General features: G+C 37.3%; 1 protein-coding gene across 4 annotated transcripts in view; it reads right to left on the reverse strand.

Moving 5' to 3' along the window:
- The window catches only part of DEPDC1B (DEP domain containing 1B), a 109,284-nt gene that overhangs the window by 4,159 nt on the left and 80,788 nt on the right, over positions 1-24,337 (reverse strand). For 3 of the 4 annotated variants that reach the window (XR_013157988.1, XM_077117237.1, XM_077117236.1), the window contains 3 exons: positions 18,325-18,491; positions 5,248-5,424; positions 1,447-1,632 (listed from right to left, as the gene is read on the reverse strand). Coding sequence is in view for 3 of the 4 variants with exons in the window: in XM_077117237.1 (XP_076973352.1) it covers positions 1,447-1,632; positions 5,248-5,424; positions 18,325-18,491 (530 nt within the window). In the remaining variant the exon portion in view is untranslated. The remainder of the gene's footprint in view (positions 1-1,446; positions 1,633-5,247; positions 5,425-18,324; positions 18,492-24,337) is intronic. The other variant, XM_077117238.1, reaches the window with a different exon arrangement.

The raw sequence follows: 24,337 nt of genomic DNA on the forward strand, positions 1-24,337 counted from the left end.
TATTGTGAATTACTAATTATGTAGAATGAAATGATCATACGTTAAGAATGTTTGTGTTTCTTTGTTGTCATATTTAAATTTTTTTAATTAATAAAAACTAAAAAAAAAGGAACAACAATGTGGGTGTGTTAGAAATAGACTAGGATAAAAGCGTGGGAAAAAATGGAGTATGTAAAGGAATAACTGTATCTGGGAAAAATAACCAGACAGCATGAAATGACTTTTTGAGTTTTAAAATCTCTCTTGAGAGATTTTGTCTATCTAGTCTTAAAAAGTAGAAAATGGTCTATCAATTCAGCAAGCTACTGACTAGTTTAGAGATTTATTCTTTAAATAAAAAGTTAATTAGTCCCTGTGCATACAGGTAATGATGCCTGATTCTGTATCTGCTCTATAGTCATTCTCTTGTGGAAAATATATCACCACAATCCCTGACCCATTTAACGTAAGTTATACCTTAAGACGCAGCTTTTTTCTTCAAACCAATTCTTAGAGTTAATGTAATTAAAAAAAAAAAGGAAATAGAAGAAAAAAAATTAAAATTGGCCCAACTATAATTTCACTATCTCCCTGTTTCTCCAACTCAACCCCACCATATCTGCCCAGATGGAAGACAGAATATTTTATAATATATTAACTTATGAAAAGATTAAACAGAGGCAGTATGTTTTTCCTTTGATCCTCACTAATGAGCTCTTCTCCAAAATTACTAAGAAAAATATGATTGGGAGTCCAGAATTCTGGTGTTCTCTGTGTAATCCTATATATATGGTATGATCAGGAATCCAGCTATTTAAGACTGAGACTTTAAAAACAAAAACTATCCACCTGTTTTTGGATCAATACTTTCATTAGAATGGTCAAAGCAAACCTATTCTATATTGAAAACTATTCTCTAAAACCCTAAGCTGTGTTGCCTAACATAACTTTTAAAAAGGAGTGATATCTGAGGCAAGAAACCAATTTGATAATGGCTATCTAAAATCAATGGCTCTTAAACTCTAAATATTTTACGTTTGTAAATGTGCAGTCCAATTTGCCTTTCAAAAAAACAAATCAAAAGAAATCTGTCCTCATATCACAGCCTCTCTGAGTTGAAAGTAATTGCTCCACTAACTCACATCCTGCCAGAGATGAAAAGGACAAATCTTAAGAACACGTCATAAGTGAAGAGTTCAATAATAATAAATGATGAACAGTAAAGTTCTAGGAAACTGACCACAACTGTGTAAATCAATGTGACTTCTGAAATATATATACTTTCTGTGTAAATCAATGTGACTTCTGAAATATATATACTTTCAAAACCAGTATGTCTCAAAAGACAAAATTCATATGAAATCTATTAAAATAGAAAACAAATAAAATAATTTTTAAAAGATAGGAAAAACAACATAAGAACAGTGGAGAAGAAAAGAAATTACATATAAGAAACATCTTTTTTACCTGCTTCAGTTTTTTCTTCTTTTCTTTGCTAGAGAGTTTGTTGTCTGTTATAACTTCCTCCAACAAAGCTGCCAGAGGTTCCTGAGAACCATATGCCCTTTGATACTCAAATTCCTCTGGACTAATTTGACGGCAAAATGATGGGGCAGATAGAGTGATATCCATATCAGCTCCTGGGTATTTTATCTGAAGTAAAGGATTAGTAGTGAAAGGAAAAGGTGTACTTCAAATAAATTACAAAAATTAGTTCAGATCAAGTACTTGCATAGCTCTCAGTAAGAATGCCATGCCATTCCTCCATTGATTAGGAAAACCTCTATGGTGAAAAGTAAAAGTGTCCCATACTTCAAAATAATATCATTTAAAGCTACAGTTTTACTTATGAAATTTTTACCTTTTAAACTCAACTCATTTTTTAATATTTTTTTTTACTATGCAAAATAGTCTATTATAGGAAAAAAAATGGAAAGAAAGTTCTTTAAAATATTGATAGTTTTTTACTGGACAATGAATCTAGGTGCAATAGTTTTTTTTTTATTTCTTCTACATTTTGGTATTTTTTTCTTTTTCTTCAATAAAAACATGTATTACTTTTAGAATAGGAAAAAATAAACAAGACAAATCATTTTTCAAAGCAGTGCCTGGCATCAATTTGGCAAAAACAAGAGGGAAAATCATCAAATAAACATGGGGAAGAAAAAAGGCTTCAGTTAAATTAGATGTCCAATTAAGTGATCTGCTTGGCTGCAAAATATCATTTTAAAAATATTTTTATTGAGAAATATCCATACACGTGCAGTACAACCATATATAATCAGTGACTCACAGTATCATCAAATATTTGTGTATTCTTAACTATGATCAATTTTGGAACATTTGCATCACTCCACAAAAAGAAATAAAAAGAAAGAAAAGGAAACTCATACATCCTTTACCCCTTACCCCTCCCTCTCATTGACCCACAGTCAAAACCAATTTTAAGAAATTTTAAAAATTGTACCATTTTAAGTAACATCTAACATTTAAGCATAAATTAAACATATTAATTAAAATTATGTAGAGAGAGATACTTCAATCACCTCTGAGTAGATTTACATTGATAATCAAGTATGCAAACACTGCACAAAGCAATAGGGAAATAAATAAGCATCCATGAAAAAATTTAATTTCAGAGTCCAAGAGATGCATCAAAATACAACTCGAAAATATAATACCAACTGTACTGCTGAAATGGATAAAATCTTCACTATTAGATTCATTGCTCTGGTTTAAGACTTTTTTTTCCAGAAGTCCCAGCTAAAAATAAATATGCTGTCTAAAAGAGTTATTGCATTAAGGACTTTCCATGCCTCAAACATCATTTTAAAAGATCACAGAGAGAGAGTAGAACCATTATGGAAAGGGGCACTCACAGGACACTTTTTTTTTTTTGGAGCAAGAAAAAGCAGAAAAGGGCCAGAAGAAAGGATGGGTCCAGGTAGAAAGGGACAGCCAGAGGCCTAAGGCATGAGAAAAACATTACATATCTAGGATTTCAGGCCACAAGAGAAAGAAGAGGATGCAGACAAGGTCCATAAAAGATAGGTGCCAAAAAACTTTGCCTACCTCCCAATTTAGCCCAGGAACAGCCCTGAAACTGCCCTGAGCAATTCACAGGAACAGTTCAAATAACACTGTCATTTCCAGAGAAGCACTGCCCTAAATATGATATGACACAGCAGCTCAGTAGCCTATGTAAGAAAGCAGATAGATATCTGTAGGCTCTGAATATACAAATAACTGTTTGCCACTTCTACTAAGTACTACTAAAAGAGAAAATATAATTGGACAATCAAGTGGTTAACTCATTTCATACGATGTACATCATGGTGCATCTTCACAGGATCATGTATATCCGCAGCTAAATTAACCATCACTAGCTCAACCTTCTGATCTTCACTTGACAACAAACCATTTACAGGGCTGTTAGTTGGAGACATGCTTGTGCCTTGTGAATACACAAAACCTTTAGCAAGAATACAAAGTAACAGCTATTGTTATAACTTTTCCTTTCAAAAATCCAGTGAAGCCTGCCTGCCTTACCTCCTTCCTTTCTTTTTTACTCTTTTTAAGTTTGGTCCATAATAATATGGAGAGAAAAGGGTGGGAAAAATATATATATATACTTATCACCCACTAAATAACAACACTGGCAGCTAATAAATGAGGGCTTGAAATATGACATGCATTTTTCTAAGTATATTACATATATTAAGTCATTTAATCCTCAAAACAGCCCTATAAGGTAGATTATATTATCATTCTGATTTTACAGATAAGGGAAGGGAGATGTTGAGGCAGATTTTGAAGCAAGGAGGGCCTGAGGTAGAAAGAATTAATATAGCTTGCCCAAACCCACACAACTAATAAAGGGCAGGTTGGGAAATAAACCACTTAGCTCCAGAGTTTGTACTCCTGCCCACTCCAACGTCAATTAAGAATATTTAATGATGTGGAGTATTTTTCTCATTGTACTGTTTAGTAAGAGAAAGTAAATTACAAAAAGAAAAACGCACGTGCTAAAACATCTGAAAGGTCATAAAAATGACTAATGAACATTTTGGCCTGTTTTTGTGCTTGTGAGAATTTTTCTATATTTTCAAAATTTTCTTCAATGTATTAGTTTATAATTAGAAAAAAATGAAAAAACTTTCATTTTAACTTTTAAATTACATACTGAAACAATAACTGAAGAGCTAATTACTTTAATAATATCTTATAGGAGGTAGCAGATTGCTGGTCTCTAATTGCAGAATCTTACAAAGTGTTTAACATACATACAAATCCTGTTCTTGGGTCCACATTAACAGCAATATACTATACACATGATGCATTGTATTAATATAACAATAACAATAATAGTCACTTTTCCAAGAGTACCTGCCATAAGTCAGAAATTTGTGCTAGGGGTTTTACATTATAGCATTCTAACCTAAGCAACAACTTTATAAAGTAAATATGGCCCATTTTAACACTTTAGGAAACTAAAATCCAGACAGGTTAAGGGCTTGGCCAGAGCCACCCAACATGGAAGGAGTAGAGCTAGGAAGAGTGTCCACAATGGCATGGCTCTAAAGTCTATGTTCCTCTATAGCACCACATGTATTTTTAAAGCAATATGGCAGTAGCTAAGAGCACTAATTCTGAGACTGATTGTGCCAGTTTAAATCCTGGCTACATGACCTTGGACAAGTTACTTAAGCTCTCTGTGCCTCAGTTTCCTCATCTGAAAAATGGGAATATTAATAGGGGCAAGGCTACAAAGCTACACAGGGCTATTGTGATATTGTGAATCAAAGATATTTATTACATATAAATCATTTCCATCAATAAGTATATGCTAGATCATGAACAAACTTATTTAAGGAATCTGCAATCAAAAGTATACGGCATTGGGGTAGATGGGTGTTTCAGTGGTAGAATGATCGCCTTCCATGAGTGAGACTTGGGCTCAATTCCTAGACCATGCCCAGAAAAAAAAAATGTATGCAGCATTGTTACTACAGTAAAATTCTAAAAAAAAAAATTTTAAAAAGTATGCAGCATTAATTGACATAAACAAAACCAAGTATGCAACCCCATAAACTTTTTAATGGTAATAGCAAACACATATGTAGTGCTTACTATGTGCCAGGACCTATTGTAAACACTTTGCATGTATTAACTTAATTCTCATAAGAAAAAAAAATCCCAAGAAGCCTAGCAAACTTACATGAATTTCCACTGCCAATTTTATGAGATTGACAATATACTCTCCTTTACCTGGACTCTTCGTAGATGAGCCACACGGTCCTCTATAGAAGTCTGCAAGGCCAAAGGAACTTTCAGAATCTCCTGGTAATTGTCCATCAAAAACGTCACCAATCTAGCAGCTAACAACTCATCCAAGTCCACTTCATCTTTGGAACACAAGATGCAATGGGAAAACGTCTGAACCAACTAAAAAAAAGAAATATTTAGAAATAAACACAGATGAGTTTCCTTTTCTACTAGGAACTGAGCGTAATCTAATTTGCAAAAAGCAAACTTGAATAGTTTATGAGGAATAGCATAAAGTGCAAGGTGCACAGACTACCTTACACATATACAGCCACCTCAGATCTTCTCATGAACCAACACGAACAAAATCAGCATTTCACGTACCTTAAAGAAACTTAACGGGGTACTTGTCTGAGCAGTTCTTAGAGGTATCTCCATTTTCAAAAAGTTTTGAAATCTATGCAAATTTTTATTATCACCTCCATGACTTGAATCATATGGAACTTTGTTAAATTCAAAGTACTTTAAAATAGCCATTTAGTCAAATAATATCCTAATTTCACTATTATTAATCTTTTTTTAAAAGTTCTGGCAAAGTTTTTGGTGCCTGAATAATTTCATTTTTTTCCTAGTAAACTGTTACTTTCTCTAGGATTTTGGATGTACATTTTGACAATCACCTTTTAACATAACCATGGAAATCTGCAAGAAGTATATTCAGTGATGAGATTCTCTTTGCAGCAGGCTAAACATGAAATATAATGACTGCATCCACAAAATTCGTATTAACAACTACATTCTTAATACTATCCTTCCAGCTTTCTTTTTGTTTTTTTCCTTTTTCTTACTAATTGTATTGCTGACATATAGTGGAGGTGTTACTGATTAGAGGAAGGACTCTCAATTAAGCTTCGGATACTGATAAACATATATTCAAAGATGACCCAGTTTAACGATAATTGAAGACAGCGACAAAAATTGCAGAGGACATGTCTGGAAAACCTGGGGTCCCGATATCAACAGGCCCTTAGAAAACATATATAAGTTAGATATGTTTCTTTTCTATTGGGTTAATCATCTAAATTCAACACACAAGACTGCCTCTTAGAAGGATACATCAACATAGCTCACAAAATATTATATCTCATTCATTAAAAAGTACCCAAAGAAATCTTGCATTGTGGGAAGAAAGTGGAGTACAAAACTCCAGGAAGCAACTACTCCAATAGAACAATTATGAAACAGGCAGGAAATGTCTAGATCAAATATTTTGGAACTCTGGAGTTTGGTAAAACATTGCACAGCATTCAGGGAAGAACAGGAGGGAGAGGCTGGTAAATTCAGTAAATATCAGTGAATTACTCTCTCCACACAGTGCCTGCTGTAGCCCATCACCCATTCTTATGGCAGGCAGCAGTGGGGTCCAGTCCCTGGCGTAGCTTACTAGTGCCAGAGAGGGCTATAAAAAAAAAACTGGCCTTTATAATATTTAAGACGATGAGAAGACACAAGGAATAACAACCTGCTGACAAATTATATAGCCCAAATGAAACAGACAAATTCCTGGAAACACAGAAACTTCTATACAGACTCAGAAAGAAACAGAAAATATCAACAAACCAATAACAACTAAAGAGATTGAATTGAATCAGTAATCAAAAACTACCCAAAAAGAAAAGTCCAGGACCAAATGGCTTCACAGGTGAACGTTACCAAACATTCCAAGAAAATTTAACATCAATCCTGTGCAAACCCTCCCAAAAAAATGATGAGGATAAAACTGACTCATTCATTCTATGAGGCCAATATCACCACCATCATACCAAAGCCCGAACAAGATACTACAAGAAAAAAATTACAGACAATATCTCTAATGAATATAGACGTAAAAATCCTCAATGTTAACAAACCTAATTCAAGAATACTTAAAAAGAATTATACAACACGATCAACTTGAATTTATTCCAGGTATTCAAGGTTGTTTCAACATAAGAAAACCAATTAATATAATATACCACATTCACAGAAGGGGCGCAGGTACATATGACCATCTCAATTGTTGCAGAAACCTCATATGACAAAGTCCATTCCCACTTACTAATAAAAACACTTAGAATACTAGGAATAGAAGGAAACTTGCTCAGTATGATAAAGGGCATACAGGAAAAGCCCAGAGCTAGCATCATACGTAATGGTGACAGACTGCAAGCTTTCCCTCTAAATCATGAATGAGACAAGGATGCCCATGGGCACCACTATTATTCAACATTACATTGTACTAGAAGATCTTGCCAGAGCAATAAGGCAAGAAAGAGAAGTAAAATGCATCCAAGTTGGAAAGGAAAAAGCAAACCATCCCCTATTTGCAGATGACATGATCCTATATACAGAAAATCCTGAAACATTCACAACAAAGCTTTTAGAGCTAATAAATGAATTCAGCAAAGTAGCAGAGTACAAGATCAATACCCCCAGATCAGTAGTGTTTCTATACACAGGCAATGAGCAATCAAAAGAAGAAATTCAGAAAAAAGTTCCATTTACAATATCAACTAAGTGAATCAAATTAGGAATAGATCTAACCAAGGAAATAAAGGACTTATACACAGAAAACTACTAAATGTCACTAAAAGAAATCAAAGAAGACCTCAATTAATGGAAGGACCTTCTGTGTTCATGGATGGGAAGACTAAATATTGAATGTGTCAATCACAATCAAAATTTCAACAGCCTTCTTTGCAGAAATAGAAAAGCCAGTAGTCAAATTCATATGGAAGAGTAGGGGACCCCAAACAGCTGAAGCCAACTTTAAAAAGAAGAATGAAGCTGCAAGATTTGTACTTCCCAATCTTAAACTTATCACCATTCAAAACAGCATGGTACAGGGCGGGCCACAGTGGCTCAGCAGGCAGAGTTCTCGCCTGCCATGCCGGAGACCCAGGCTCGATTCTCAGGGCCAAAAAAACCCAGCATAGTACTGACACAAGGACAGACATATAGACCAATGTAAGAGAACTGAGAGCTCAGAAATCAATCCTCACTTTTATGACCAACTGATTTTTGACACCGGGGTAAAGATCACTGAATTGGGAAAGAACAGTTTCTTCAACAAATGGTGCTGTGAAGACTGAATCTCCATTTGCAAAACAAAAGAAGCCTCCCCCTCCCACCACACACCATGCAAAAAAAATCAACTCAAAATGGATCAAAGACCTAAGAGCTAGAACTATCAAACTCCTAGAATAAAAAGTAGTAAAGCATCTTCAGGACCTTGTGTGGCATTGTTCACAATTCCCAAAAGATAGAAGCAACCCAAGTGCCCATTTCATGAATTCTCAGAAAGCTAACCATTGTGTCAGGCAATGGTTTCTTGGACTTTACCACCAAACCACACACAACAAAAGAAAAAATAAACAAATGGAACCTCATCAAAATTAAAAACTTTTATGCCTCAAAGAACCTTATCATGAAAGTCAAACAACAGCGTATATAATAGGAGAAAAAAAAACTTTATATCCAATAAAGTTTTAACATCCAGAACATATAAAGAATTCCTTCAAGTCAAGAACAAAAAGAAAAACAACTCAATTTAAAAATGGGTGAAAGACTTGACTAGACATTTCTCCAAAAAGGATATATACAAACGGCTAAAAAAAATAAGCACATGAAAAGATGTTCAACATCATTAGCTATTAGGGAAATGCAAATCAAAACCACATTGAGTTACCATTTCACACCAGTCATAATGGCTAACATTAAAAAGAAAAATTACAAGTATTGGAGAGGATGTAGAAAAACAGCAATACTTATCATTGCTGGTAGGAATATAAAAGGGCACAGCCACTGAGGAAGATAGTTTAGCAATTCCTCAGAAAGCTAAGTACTGAACTACCATATGAGCTGACAATCCCTCTGTGATGGTTAGGTTCATGTGTCAACTTGGTCAGGTAATGGTGCCCAGTAGTCTGGTCAAGCAAGCACTGGCCTAACTTTTACTGCAAGGACATTTTGTAGACTTAAATCATCAGTAAGTTGATTGCATTTATGGCTGATTACATCTATAATCAATTAAGGAGAGTGTCATCTGCAATGAGTAATGTTTCATCCAATCAGTTGAAGGCTTTAAAAGGAGAAGTGATGCAGCAGTCAGAAGAGAGAACATTCATCTCTACTTCAGCTGGCCAGCTTCTCCAGGGGAATGTGTCAAAAATCTTCACTGGAGCTCCCAGCTTGTAGCCTGCCCTATGGAATCTGGACTCATGCATCTCCACAGTTGCAGGAGGCAATTTTATAAAGTTTCATATAACATTTATAGATGTCTTCTGTAGGTTCTTTTACCCTAGAGAACCCTGACTAATATACCCTCTATGAGGTATATAGCCAAAAGAATTGAAAGCCAAGACTCAAACAGGTATTTGTACTACAATGCTCATAGCGGCATTATTCACAATTGCCAAAAGATGGAAGCAACCCAAGTGTCCATCAACTGATGAATGGATAAACAAAACGTAGCATATACATATAAGAAACATTATTCAGCATTGGAAAGGAATGAAGTTCTGATTCATGCAACAACATGGATAAACTTTTGAAAACATTATGCTGAAAGAAATGAACCAGACACAAAAAGACAAAAATTGTATGACCTCACTGATATGAACTAATTAGAATAAGTAAATACGTAAAGTCAGAATTTAGAATACAGATTACCAGGGGCTAGGCTGGGGTAGGGAATGGGGAGCTAATGCTTAAATTGTACAAGATTTTTATTTAGGTTGATTATAAAGTTTCAAAAATGGATGGTTGTGATGATAGAACAACATTCTAAGTACAACTACCAACACTGAATTACATATGTGAATGTCATGAAAAGGAACAATTTTCAGTCTTATTCATGTTACTAGAATAAAAATTAAAAGAAAAAACAGAACCATACAACACAGTGAACTCCACTGTAAGCAATATACTATAGTTAACAAGACAATTATAAAAATAGTTTCAAATGTACCACACAAATACAAGGTGTTAATAGGGTAGTATATGGGGAAAGAAAAAAAATCCTAATGTAAACTATGGAATATAGTTAATAATACAATTATAAAATTCTTTCATCAACTGTAACAAAGGTACCACACCAATGCAAAGTGAGGGAGTATATGGTAATGTATTTTCTACATGATTTTTTTTTTTAATCTACAACTTCAAACTAATTTAAAAACTATTTTAATTAAAAATTACAAGAAGAACAAATTCTTCCTATGGAGGGAAGTTCCCACGCAATCAAAGCCTTTGTTAGGTGCACCCTAGATGACCCCCTAAAAGTCATAGAGCTCTGAGACAACAACCATTTTACAAAACATCTACAAATATCATGACTAGAACTGTCCGATGTTACTTAAAAGCCCATGACAAAATTCCCCGTTCTTCATGGATTTCTACTTGGGAGGGATATCAATCCCCAGTCAATCCCCAGCAATCACCTCATAAGACAAGGCCTGAGTCCACATCCCTGAAGATGAACTCACCTCATACAACATCACTCTAGGCCATGATATCTCACTGGAGTTCGAATATAGGACTTACAGTGCTGCTTGAGGCCCTGGGACTCAGACTTGGAATAACAGATTGTCAACTGCTTGCCCAGTGGCCTGTGCAGTTAGTTCCTTAAACCCTGTAAAGCTGTAAGGTACTCCCGCCTCAACTGTCAACTTATTGGCTGGCCAAGGAGAGAGGGGTCTACGCACTGACCAGCATGGTGTGTTGCAGGCCATCAACAACTCAAGAGCAAGTTCAATATAATTAACAAACAATGCAACAAGAGACACACATTATTAATCATATATCTAACACCACTGTTAAAATGTATAATTTCTCCAAAACCCTCATTATTTTTAAGCCCATCCAGGACCTTTACTCATAGCTAAACCCCACTATCTGCAGAGACTGGTTCTCCCAGGTCTTCCAGTTATGAGTCACAGAACTAGTTCTAATTATGATTATGGTACCCTTTTTCAGGCTGATCATTTGAACTATAGAGAACAGTTTAAATATATCTCTAAATATCTTGACTACTTCAGGTGATAGTCTTCTAAAAAAAATGGTGCACCAAGAGCAGACTATAATGGCACAAAATAAATTATACTTAATGCCTCGTCATCTTGCCTCGTCTAGTCTTAAGTTCCTCTTTTGAGTAACCACCCTAGTTAGCCCTGCCCTGAGCACAACAGCAACTAGTAAGGCATACACCATCACATCATAAAAGCCACCTCCAGCTTTCTCAAATGGCTCTTACCACTTCTGTTTTATACCATATAGTTTAAAGCTGCCAATTCCCAGATGCTGGGAAGCCCTATTCTTCCCCTCTGGGACATAATAAAGACAAGAGCCAGGGACACGCACTTTTTCCTTTCCCTCCTTCTCTACTGACCCTTATGGGAGCCTAGGCTAAGTAAACCCAAGGCCTCTCTAGAGCCCTCATTCTCCCCCTCTCCCCTTCCAGGCCCTTTGGTCTAGCAAAGCTGTCATTTCATGCATTCTCAGCTGGCTGTCTGTGTTTGCATTATCACCCAAAGAACTCCCATATAACTTCCAAAACTCTCTCATAACTCTAAGACTCCTGGTGGCTTTTAGGCCTATTCTTTATTGTTTGGCTATAATTCCATCAAATAGCAAAATGTATAAAGAAAAAGAAAAATAACAAAACAGGCTTTAGAGTCCCACAAATCTGGGTAGAGAACTGGTTGAAAATAAAATCTTGTTTTTTTAATCCTCATTTATTCAGAATTACACAGGCATATCAAATTTCTAAATAATGTGGAGACAGACTAGTCTGTCTGGGTACAAAAACCTTATGATCTCATATAAACAGAAAAGTGTGGCTGCTGGGACTGCTGATGATTCCATTCATTTAGCCCTGACACAGAAGACCAAAGGTTACTAAGTGGCAAATTTGAGATTAGTGCCTCAATTTGTAGAATACTAAAGTTTGTATTGCTTTCTATGGATTACAACTAGCCACTAAAGCCACATGTCATATTTGTATCTGAGAGTATCAAGGTGAAAGCAAAAACAAAAAAGTCACAGCATACTAGGAATCCTATTAGTGAGGATGCAAGAATCCTATTAGGAAAGATACAAGAGTAGAGTACATAGCACAAAGAGAGGTGGAAATCAAGTAATGGAACTTTCTAAGGCAAAATAAAAGATATCTCTTCTCTCTTTCATCCTTACGGCTATGGTTAACCCTAACCCCAAAAGGAAAAAGTATTAGAAGTGTACCATAACCAAAAAGAGGTTTGATAATTAAGACCAGTTCACACAAGTTCCCATCTTGGAAAAGGTAAAAAAAAAAAAGTATTCACCGTCTCTTTTCTACAATCCTTTGTTTAATATGGACAGGGTCTTAGTAGTTCCTAGGGAACAGAAAACCTGGGGGAACTCTTTAATGGGAAGGCAAGATAAGTAGGAATAAATATGGCATCATGCAATTGTTTAATAATACCTCATTTCATTAACATATTGAGCTGACACTTTATCTTCGCTCACATTTCTATGCACAGAAAGAAACACAGGCAGAAATTTCTTTACCTGGAGACCATGGACCATACAAAATCTCTGAAACCCCTCGAAACTGTATATAAAATTTTGTGCATTTTTCTGGGGAGTAGGTACAAAGTTTTCATCAGCTTTTTAAAGGGTTCCCATTAGCCCTCACCTCACTCAAAGCCATCCACCCACTCAAAAAGAGGTCAAGAGTCACTCTACCAGGAACTGAGTGCCTTTCTGATCATAGGTCCATATATCTAAACTGGACCCAGGGGACCCCAGGAGCACACAATGGTTTCCCAGGACATACCAAAAGTACACATCCTATGGAAGCACCAATTCTGCTTGAAGACTTTTTTTGAGGGAAATTAAAGTTCACTAATAAACTAATTCTAAATAAAACCCTATTTTAAAACACACACCAACATATTGCAAAGTATAATTCAGAATTAGCATCTGTTCTTAAACAAAATTAAAAATATTTTAAGAAATATTTTCACGTACGGACCCACAGACTGTATCTCCAGGGATCATGTTCTCTACCTCCTCCCAAGTTGTCTCCAACTCTAAATTTTACCTCTTTCTCTTTAATCCATTATATATGTTATATCTCTCCTTTTAGTTATATGGTAGTTAGATTCAGGTGTCAACTTGGCTAGGTGAAGGTGCCTAGTTCTATTGCTGTGGCTATGAGCCAACAGCATGTGAAGCTCATCTGTCACTGAATACATCGGTAGTGGGCTAGGAAGCATGCCTGCTGCAATGAATGATGTTTGATTTAACTGGCTCAGTTGAAAGTCAGCTGCCTTTCCTCTGAAGAACTATAAGTTAACTAAATAAATCCACTTTTATTCAAAGCCAATCCATCTCTGGTGTGTTACATTCCAGCAGCTAGCAAACTAGAACAGATTTGGTACCAGAGAAGTGGGGTACTGCTGCTGTTTGCAAACACCAGACATGTTGGATCAGCTTTTTGGATGGCTAAGGGAAAGATTTTGGAGGAACTGAGAAGAGAATGATGGTGAAGTCTTAGAGTGTTTGAAGAGACTGTCGGTGTAAACGGAATCACTGACAATCTGAACAAAGGGGGACACAAAAGGGATAAATTGGAGTTTGCAAAGTGAGAACCATGGAAGCTCAGGTCTGAAACCAAGAAACCTCAGCCAGGAGAGTGGACCCACCCATATACATGGAGAGGGTGAGTCTCCCACCTCATTGCAGTGGAAGAGCTGTGCCGCCTCAGGCCTTAGAAAAGGTACAGTACACTCCCTGCAGACTGGGGAGAGCCTGGCTGCCACCACATGGAGGGGTTGAGCATGTGCCCTGGAAATGGCAGAGAGCCCAGATGTGGCCCCGATGCCTTGAGAGGGTGGAGCTGAGAAAAAGGCGGTCTCCTCAATGTCCCCCAGGGTTGATTTGGAAAGAGGTGGGCCACTGCATAGGCCCTTGGAAAGGGTGGGACTGCCACTTTCGAAAACTGAAGGATAAATGGCTTTCAGACTTCGAAATCCAATGGTGTTTGCCCTGCAGGTTTTCCTTCCAATTTCTCCCTATGGATCCTGTGACTGTACCTCCTTTGCATATTGGCACCAGATAACTTGTTTTGAGATTCACAGATCCACAGCCAGAAGAAAATTTTTGCACTTTAATATTGTTTAAGGTGATGTGTGTAGTTGCCAAGTTGACAAGGGGTGGACATGTGGTAGTTAGATTCAGGTGTCAACTTGGCTAGGTGAAGGTGCCTAGTTCTATTCCTATGGATATGAGCCAATGGCATGTGAAGCTCATCTGTCACTGATTACATCTGCAGTTGGCCCTAGCCTGCTGCAATGAATGATGTTTGATTTAATTGGCTGGTGCTTAAATGAGAGAGCTCAATCTAGCACAGCCCAAGCAGGTCAGCATACCTCATCTCAGCACTTGCAGCTCAGCCCAAGCCCTTGGAGATGCAGAAAGGAATCACCCCGGGGAAAGTCATTGGAACCCAGAGGCTTGGAGAGAAGGCAAGCAGAGATCACCCTGTGCCTTCCCACATAAGAAAGAACCTCAGTTGAAAGTTAGCTGTCTTTCCTCTTAAGAACTATATGTTAACTAAATAAATCCCCTTTTATTGAAAGCCAATTCATCTCTAATGTGTTGCATTCTGGCAGCTAGCAAACTAAAACAAGTTATAATAATCATGGCCTTAAGACTCTTACTGTCCTAGAGTTGGAGATAATGTTGTTTTCTTTCCTTTCTGTCCTCTCTTTGCTCTCTTTGTGTTGACAATAGGTATAGCCTAAAGAAGTGCTTAAACAAGACTTCCGGAGAAGATGGCGGCTTAGTAAGACGCGCGGGTCTTAGTTCCTCCTCCAGAACAGCAACTAAAGAAACAGAAACAATACGAAACAGCTCCCGGAGCCACGACAGAGACCAAAAAGACAGCGTACCCAATTCTGGAACGGCTGAACAGGCAGGGAGAATCCGCTGCGGTGACATACCCGAGGGGCGCGTGTTTTCCCAGCCGGGGCGGCTGGCGACTGGGGTCCCCTCCACGCACGTGGCTCCCCGGTCTGACTGGGAACGTTGGATAGCGGGGCCCTCCCGCCACGCTTGGCGTCTCGGGCCAGCTGGGCAATTTGGACCGGCACTCCCCCAAGCCACGGCGGCCGGCGACCCCCCCTCCACGCGCGGTTTCCCCGGCCGACTGCGAGATTCGGATTGGCAAGTTAAAGGAGCCACAGCATCTTTTACTGGTGGGACCCACAGACAGACGAGCGCCACGAGCACCACCTACTGGGCAGGAAAAGAAAAACAGAGCCCAGAGATTTCACAGAAAAACCTTTCAACCAGCCGGGTCCCACACCCAGGGAAATCTGATCAAATACCCAGACACCAGCAGAAAATAATGGATGACGCTCGGAAAATTGAAGATATGGCCCAGTCAAAGGAACAAACCAATAGTTCAAATGAGATACAGGAGCTGAGACAACTAATGCTGAATATATGAACAGAAATGGAAAAACTCTTCAAAAACCAAATCAATAAATTGAGGGAGGACATGAAGAAGACATGGGCTGAACAAAAAGAAGAAATAGAAAATCTGAAAAAACAAATCACAGAACTTATGGGAGTGAAGGACAAAGAAGAAAAAATGGAAAAAACAATGGATACCTACAATGGTAGATCTAAAAAGACAGAAGCTACAATTAGTGAACTGGAGGATGGAACATCTGAATTCCAAAAAGAAACAGAAACTATAGGGAAAAGAATGGAAAAACTTGAGCAGGGGATCAGGGAACTGAATGACAATATGAAGCGCACAAATATACGTGTTGTGGGTGTCCCAGAAGGAGAAGAGAAGGGAAAAGGAGGAGAAAAACTAATGGAAGAAATTATCACTGAAAATTTCCCAACTCTTATGAAAGACCTAAATTTACAGATCCAAGAAGTGCAGCGCACCCCAAAGAGAATAGACCCAAATAGGCGTTCTCCAAGACACTTACTAGTTAGAATGTCAGAGGTCAAAGAGAAAGAGAGGATCTTGAAAGCAGCAAGAGAAAAACAATCTGTCACATACAAGGGAAACCCACTAAGACTATGTGTAGATTTCTCAGCAGAAACCATGGAAGCTAGAAGACAGTGGGATGATATATTTAAATTACTAAAAGAGAAAAACTGCCAACCAAGACTTCTATATCCAGCAAAATTGTCCTTCAAAAATGAAGGAGAGGGCGGGCCGCGGTGGCTCAGCGGGCAAGAGTGCTTGCCTGCCGTGCCGGAGGACCCCGGTTCGATTCCCGGCCCCAGCCCATGTAAAAAACAAACAAACAAACAAAATATAATAAAACAAGAAAATGTTTAAAAATGTTTCCCTTTCTTCCTCCCTTCCTTCCTTCTCTGTCTTTCCTTCCTTTCCTCCCTCTCTCTAAAAAAAAAAAAAAAAATGAAGGAGAAATTAAAACATTTATAGACAAAAAGTCACTGAGAGAATTTGTGACCAAGAGACCAGCTCTGCAAGAAATACTAAAGGGAGCACTAGAGTCAGATACGAAAAGACAGAAGAGAGAGGTATGGAGTAAAGTGTAGAAAGAAGGAAAATCAGATATGATATATATAATACAAAAGCCAAAATGGTAGAGGAAAATATTATCCAAACAGTAATAACACTAAAAGTTAATGGACTGAATTTCCCAATCAAAAGACATAGACTGGGGCGGGCCGCGGTGGCTCAGCGGGCAAAGTGCTTGCCTGCCATGCCGGAGGACCTCGGTTCGATTCCCGGCCCCAGCCCATGTAAAAAACAAACAAACAAACAAAATACAATAAAACAAGAAAATGTTTAAAGATGTTTCCCTTTCTTCCTCCCTTCCTTCCTTCCATCCTTCCTTCCTTCTCTCTGTCTTTCCTTCCCTTCCTCCCTCTCTCTTAAAAATAAAAAAAAAATAAAAAAAAAAAAAAAAGACATAGACTGGCAGAATGGATTACGACCCAGCAATACCACTGCTAGGTATCTACTCAAAGGACTTAAGGGCAAAGACACAGACAGACATTTGCACACCAGTGTTTATAGCAGCATTATCTACAATTGCAAAGAGATGGAAACAGCCAAACTGTCCATCAACAGATGAGTGGCTAAACAAACTGTGGCGTATACCTACGATGGAATATTATGCAGCTTTAAGACAGACTAAACTTACGAAGCATGTAATAACATGGATGGACCTAGAGAACATTATGCTGAGTCTAGCCAAAAACTAAAGGACAAATACTGTATGGTCCCACTGATGTGAACCGACATTCGAGAATCAGCTTGGAATATATCATTGGTAACAGAGACCAGCAGGAGTTAGAAACAGGGTAAGATAATGGGTAATTGGAGCTGAAGGGATACAGACTGTGCAACAGGACTAGATACAAAAACTCAAAAATGGACAGCACAATAATACCTAAGTGTAATGTAACTATGTTGGAACACTGAATGAAGCTGCACCTGAAATAAAGTTTTTTGTTTGTTTGTTTGTTTGTTTGTATTTTTTGTTTTTGTTTTTTTTCTTTTTCCTTTTTATATATATATATATATTTTTTATTAGTATTATTAATTCTCTTCTCTATATTAACATTCTATATCTTTTTCTGCTGTTTTGCTAGTTCTTTTCCTAAATCGATGCAAATGTACTAAGAAATAGTGATCATACATCTATGTGATGATACTAAGAATTACTGAGTGCATGTGTAGAATGGAATGATTTCTAAATGTTGCATTAATTTCTTTTCTTTTTCTTGATTAATAAAAAATTAAAAAAAAAAAAAGAAGTGCTCAAACAAGATTTAACAAATATTTCTAACTCACAGGCCATCCCCAACTCACTCTTTACTTTCTACTATATTGTTTAAGTCATTTAGACCAAAAGCACAATACCATTTGGGTGAATTCCAAGTTGTGGCTCTTTAAGTAAGCTTGCCTTGTACCTTTCTCTGGTTGCTAATAAACTTTCCTCAGTTAAATTTCATCCCAAAAACTCAAGTCACGTTAGAGGTTAGAAATCAACCTACCAGTGTTCGGGTGCCAACACCATCACACAGTGGTGGCATCTCCTTGTTTAAACAGATCCTTGCCATCATCCTCATCAACAGCTGTAGCTTTCTTCTATTTTCAGGTGGTAGGAGGAGGCAGCAAATCTGAAATGCTTCAATAGCCATTTTCTCTTTCTGTAACAAACCTGATTTAGAAAAAAGTTTGTATCTTTTAAAAGCTATAGTGTACTTGACTGTGTTATGTTCACATTTATAAGAAATATATATTATATATATAATATATAATTTCATATATATAGCTGAATATATGCAAACTATAAATAAAATAGCTTGCATATATTCAACTATATTGGGCCAATTGCTATAGACCCACTGTCACTTAAAAATCAGTCTGAAAATATAAACCAGGGAGATAAACAGAGAGAACAAATAAACTCATTCCCCACCTCACAGCCTTGACAAATATAGTTAAATTCTCATAGCATTCTTTCCCAATAAAAAGCCTAGGCAAAACAAGGTGATAGTCTGGATGAAGATGCAACACTTAGAACAAGAAAAATTAAGATTCTAGAACTATTTCTCCACAAAGCCCCCTACTTTTTCCATGAAGTTTTCAATCACATTACCCGACAAAACCTTTCCTTTTCCAAATTACTAAAACATCTTTGAAAAGTCAGACTTTACCTGATATTAATAGTTTTGTGTATGAATTGTTTTGTGAAGGGGACTGCAAGCTATTTGAAAGTACAATGCATTTCCTTTGGCAAACCGCATATCCCAACACAGTATTAGGTTTACAGAATAAACATTCAAATACAGTTCATCAATAGCATATTACACGTCTATTAAAAGTCATCATTTTAAGGCAATGCACCAACATTTGTGATATAATATTCAAAAGAAAATCACGATTAATGTTAAGTACACTGATTACAAAAACTTTGCAAAACAAAAAAAAAGCAGGTGTTAAAAGGAATACATACATGTGAAAAGATGCTCAACTTCACTGGCAATTAGGGAAATGCAAATCAAAATTACAATGAGATATCATCTGACACACACTAGAATGGCCATTCTCAAAAAAGCAGAAAACGACAATTCTGGAGAGGACATGGAGAAAGAGGTATATTTTTTGGGAATGCAAAATAGTATAACCACTCTGGAAGGCAGTTTGACAGTTCCTCAGGAAGCTAAGTATAAAATTGCCATATGATCCAGCAATTTCATTACTGGGTATATATATTCAGAAAAACTGAAGGCAAGAACCCAATGTACATTTGCACACCGATGTTTATAGCAGCATTATTTATGATTGCCAAGAGATGGAAACAGCCCAGTGTCAGTCAATGCACAAGTAGCTAAACAAGCAATGGAATATATGTATGATGGAATATTATGCAGCTGTAAGACAGAATAAAGTCATGAAGCATGTAACAACATGGATGAACCTTGAGGACATTAGGCTGAGTGAAATCAGATGGAAATAAAAGGGCAACTACTCTATGGTCTCACTAATACAATCTCACATTAATGAGCGAACTTTGAGAATTGACATTCAGAATACAGGTTATCATTGCTAGGTATCTATTCAGATGAATAAGGGCAAGGACACAAACAGACATTTGCACACTAGTGTTTATAGCAGCATTATTTACAACTGCCAAGAGATAGAAACAGCCCAAATGTCCAGCAACAGACGAGTGGCTAAACAAGCTGTGGTATATACATATGATGGAATATTATGCAGCTATGAGACAAAATAAAGTCATGAAGCATGTGACAATAGGGATGGACCTTGAGGACATTATGCTGAGAGATTAGCTAGAAACAAAATGACAAATCCTGTATGGTCTCACTGATATGAACTAACATTAATGAATGAATTTGGAGAATTTCAATTAAGAACAGAGGTCATCAGGAGATAGAAATGGGGTAGATATTGGGTAACTGGAGCTGAAGGGATACAGATTGTGCAACAGGACTGATTATAAAAATTCAGAAATAGTTAGCACAATACAACCTGATTGTAGCACAGTAAGGTAATTACACTGAATGAAGCTGAATGTGAGAATGATAGAGAGAGGAGGGCTGGGGCACATATGAAACCAGAAGGAAAGATAGACGATAAAGACTGAGATGGTATAATCTAGGAATGCCTAGAGTGCACAACGATAGTAACTAAATGTACAAATTAAAAAATGCTTTTGCATGAGGAGGAACAAAGGAACATCAATACTGCAGGGTGTTTAAAACAGATGGTCATTCATATTTTAAAATTTTACCTTACGTGTGAGACTAAAGCAAAAAATGTTTATTTGGGGCAAAATTTATATTTTGACTATTGCATTTCCTAATATAACTTATATGGACAGGTTAACTCAGCACCATGACTACATGGAACCTAGAATAGGGCATGAGATTTTGTAGGTTTGTCCAGTGTGATGCCCCAATAAATCCCAGAGTGATCTGAACAGAGAATAAAGAAGTATTTGCATAGCCCCCTTGGAAGTATGGCAAGAAGGGGGGAAAATTCAACTTCCCCATTTGGAGAATTCCTGATATTCTCGCAAGCAGTGGGGACAACCAAATTAACAGGCCAAGCCTTCAATCTTGGGGTTTGTTCATATGAAACTTATCCATGCAAAGAATAGGGTAAGCCTACTTAAAATTAGGCCTAAGAGTCACCCCAGAGAACCTCTTTTGTTGCTCAGATGTGGCCTATCTCTCTCTCAGCCAACACAGCACAGCAAGCAAACTCACTGCCCTCCCCCTCTCTACGTGGGGCATGACTCCCAGGGGTGTGGAAGTTCCTGGCAATATGTGACAGAAATCTTAGAATGAGGTGAGACTCAACATCAAGGGATTGAGAAAACCTTCTTGACCAAAAAGGAGAAGAGAGAAATGAGACAAGAATGAAGTGTCAGTTGCTGAGAGATTTCAAATAGAGTTGAGAGGTTATCCTGGAGGTTATTCTTATGCATTACATAGTATTTCCTTTTTAGTGTATGGTGTATTTGAGAGGCTAGAGGGAAGTGCCTGAAACTGTAGAGCTGTGTTCCAGTAGCCATGTTTCTTGAAGATGAATGTATAATGATATAACTTTCGCAATGTGCCTGTGTTATTGTGAAAACCTTGTGACTAATGCTCCTTTTATTTACAGTATGGGCAGATGAGTAAAAAATATGGATTAAAAATAAATAAATAATAGGGGGAACAAAAAAAAGACAGGTTATCAGGAGAAAGAAATAGGGTAGAGACTGGGCATTTGGTGCTGAAGGAATACAGATTGTGCAACAGGACTAATTGTAAAACTTCAGAAATGGATAGCACAATACTACCTGACTGTAAAAACAATGATATATGTACATTGGATGAAGCTAAATGTGAGTATGATTGAGAGAGAAGGGATGGAAACATACGAAACAAGAAGGAAAGACAGTGGATAAAGACTGAGATGGTACAACTTAGGAATGCCTAGAGTAGATAATGATGGTGATGAAATGTACAAACAAAAAACGGTTTTTGCATGAAGGAGAACAAACGAACATCAATATTGCAAGGTGCTAAAAATGGATGGTATACAGGAGAAAATACAATCAATGCAAGCTAGGGTCTATAGTCATCAGTAACATTGTAATATACTTCCATTGAATGTAACAAAGGCATTATGCCAAAACTAAATGTCAACAAGTGGGCGGGGAGGGGCATGGGGAAGGGTATGCATTCCTTGTGGAAGGAAAGAAAAAAAAAGTCTTCATATAGATTATGGTGTTGAAGGCATCTCTATCACCTAGGTTGGACTGTATGATGTGCGAATAAAACTGTTTAAAAATCAACAAAAAGAAACAAGTGCTAGAGAAAATGAGAAAGAGATGCACCTATTCCACTGTCAGTAGGGAAAGGTGCAGCCCCTAGGAGGGCAGTGTGGTGGTTCCACAGGAGGCTAGGGGTGGGGTTGCCAAATGCTCCTGAAACCTGTTGCTCAGTCTATACTTGGAGGAACCGAGTGTGGGGACACAAATGGACATTTGCACACTGATGTTTCTGGTGGCAGTGTCAGTGATTCAGAATAGATGGAAATGGCCTAAGGGTACAATGACTGAGGAATAGAAGGGACAACTGTAGTGTATACATAGACTACTGAGCAGCTGCAAGATGGAATGAAGTTGTAAGGTATGCAACTAGTTGGATGAACCTTAAGAATTGTATGTTGAATGAAATGTCAGAAACAAAAAGACAAATATTATCATGCCTCACTCAGATGGACTGACTACAATATAAAAACTTTCGTGAACTGAAATTGAGAGCATAGGTTATCAGGTTTGGGCCTATCGTAAAGGGTCCTAGATTGTAAGCTCTTACAGGAGTCACATATATTCAGGAGATGTAACTATTATTTCTAAATTCTGAGATACTGAGTTGTTTGTATACAACCTGGTCGTTCTCAGAAACTTTAGGTATTTATGTGACACCTGAGACTCAGAGTTAGAGCTCTGAAGCTATGACAGTCAGCATTACCCCACATAGGAACTGTTTAAAGTTGAAAAAGGGTTCAGACTTCGACTAGAGGTATGAAGGAAGCTGATCTGGATAGGACTAAGGCAAATCAGAATACAGGGTAAAGGATGATGTTGTCCATATTTTAAAACTCCAATTTCTGTGTGAGACCATAAAGAGAGATGTTTAGTTGGTACAAAATTTATATTATGGATAGTGCATTACCTAATTTAACTTGTATGGTCAGTTTAGTTGAACAACATGAGTACATGGAATCTTGAATAGGGTAGAGATCTTGATGGTCTGTCCAGGTTACTGTGATATCCCAATATACCCCCAGATTAATTTGGGCAGTGAATAAAGTATTTGCAAGACAGAAAGAAATATTCAACTTCCCCATCTGGAGAATTTCCAATATTCCTGAAAGCAGTACAGACTACAAAATCAATAGACTGAGCCCTTGATCTTGGGGTTCATCCCTATGAAACTTATTTCTACAAAGGACAGGCTAAGCCAAATAAAATTAGGCCTAAGAGTCATCCTAAGAAAACCTCTTTTGTTGCTCAGATGTGGCCTATCTCTCTAAGCCAGCTCAGCAGGTGAACTCCCCTCCCTTGCTAAGTGGGATATTATCCCAGGGGTGTAAATCTCTCTGGCAACGTGGAACAGCACATATATTATTTTAAAACTATATTATAATACTGTTACATAAATATAAATTACATCTAATAGAGCTGAAAAAAGAATTCTAAATTTCCCATTGTTGAGCCAGAAAATGCCAAACTTAGAGTTGGTCATGACTTACAAAAACTAAGTGAAAAGGCACAGGAAAATCCACCTCAGGAAGTTATCTATACAAACCTACATGCTGGGAGAGTAAGTAAAGGCCATCATTGTCTCACTTGCTTTTCTGTAAAACCAGGAACAACCACCATCTGTGGCTTGACTGGAAAGAAGTCCCTGCTGTAAAATCCTGGATAATGAGGAAGGAGAGGGAACTGCTTTACTTCCAAAGATAAAAGAGCGGCATGATCTGTATTTTATGCATGATTTTTCTGTAAACCTACAATTTCACTAACAACAACAACAAAAGAGTAGCATGAAAGAATGAAGTTCCTGACACCCCCCAGCTGCAGCCTGGAATGCATCTTATCAGAGGGGGGGAAAAAAACCACTGAAAGGATTGGTTAGGTAAAATCATACCACTATAAATTATAAAATGATTTAAGTAAGGTTTTGTAAGCTGATCTTGCAACTTAGCCATCCTTTATAACATTGTCTTTTGGTATACTGGAGATGGAGAAGAGGAACAGAACATTATGGGTTCAAAGCAATCTGCTTTGTAAGATTTAGAACAGAAACCACCAATAGATTGCTATATAATTTACTAAATAAAATTGAAAGAGTAACGTCTTTTATTCCTCTCAAAAGTTACAAAAATTGGTACTTCCAATTAGCATTACCTACTCTATTTTTTTTTCTAATTATGCATTATCACCTCTTGTATTAAGTTCCCTGGCTGATAAAACAAATA

The sequence above is a fragment of the Tamandua tetradactyla genome, chromosome 9 (genome assembly GCF_023851605.1).
Source record: "Tamandua tetradactyla isolate mTamTet1 chromosome 9, mTamTet1.pri, whole genome shotgun sequence".
NCBI lineage: Eukaryota > Metazoa > Chordata > Mammalia > Pilosa > Myrmecophagidae > Tamandua > Tamandua tetradactyla.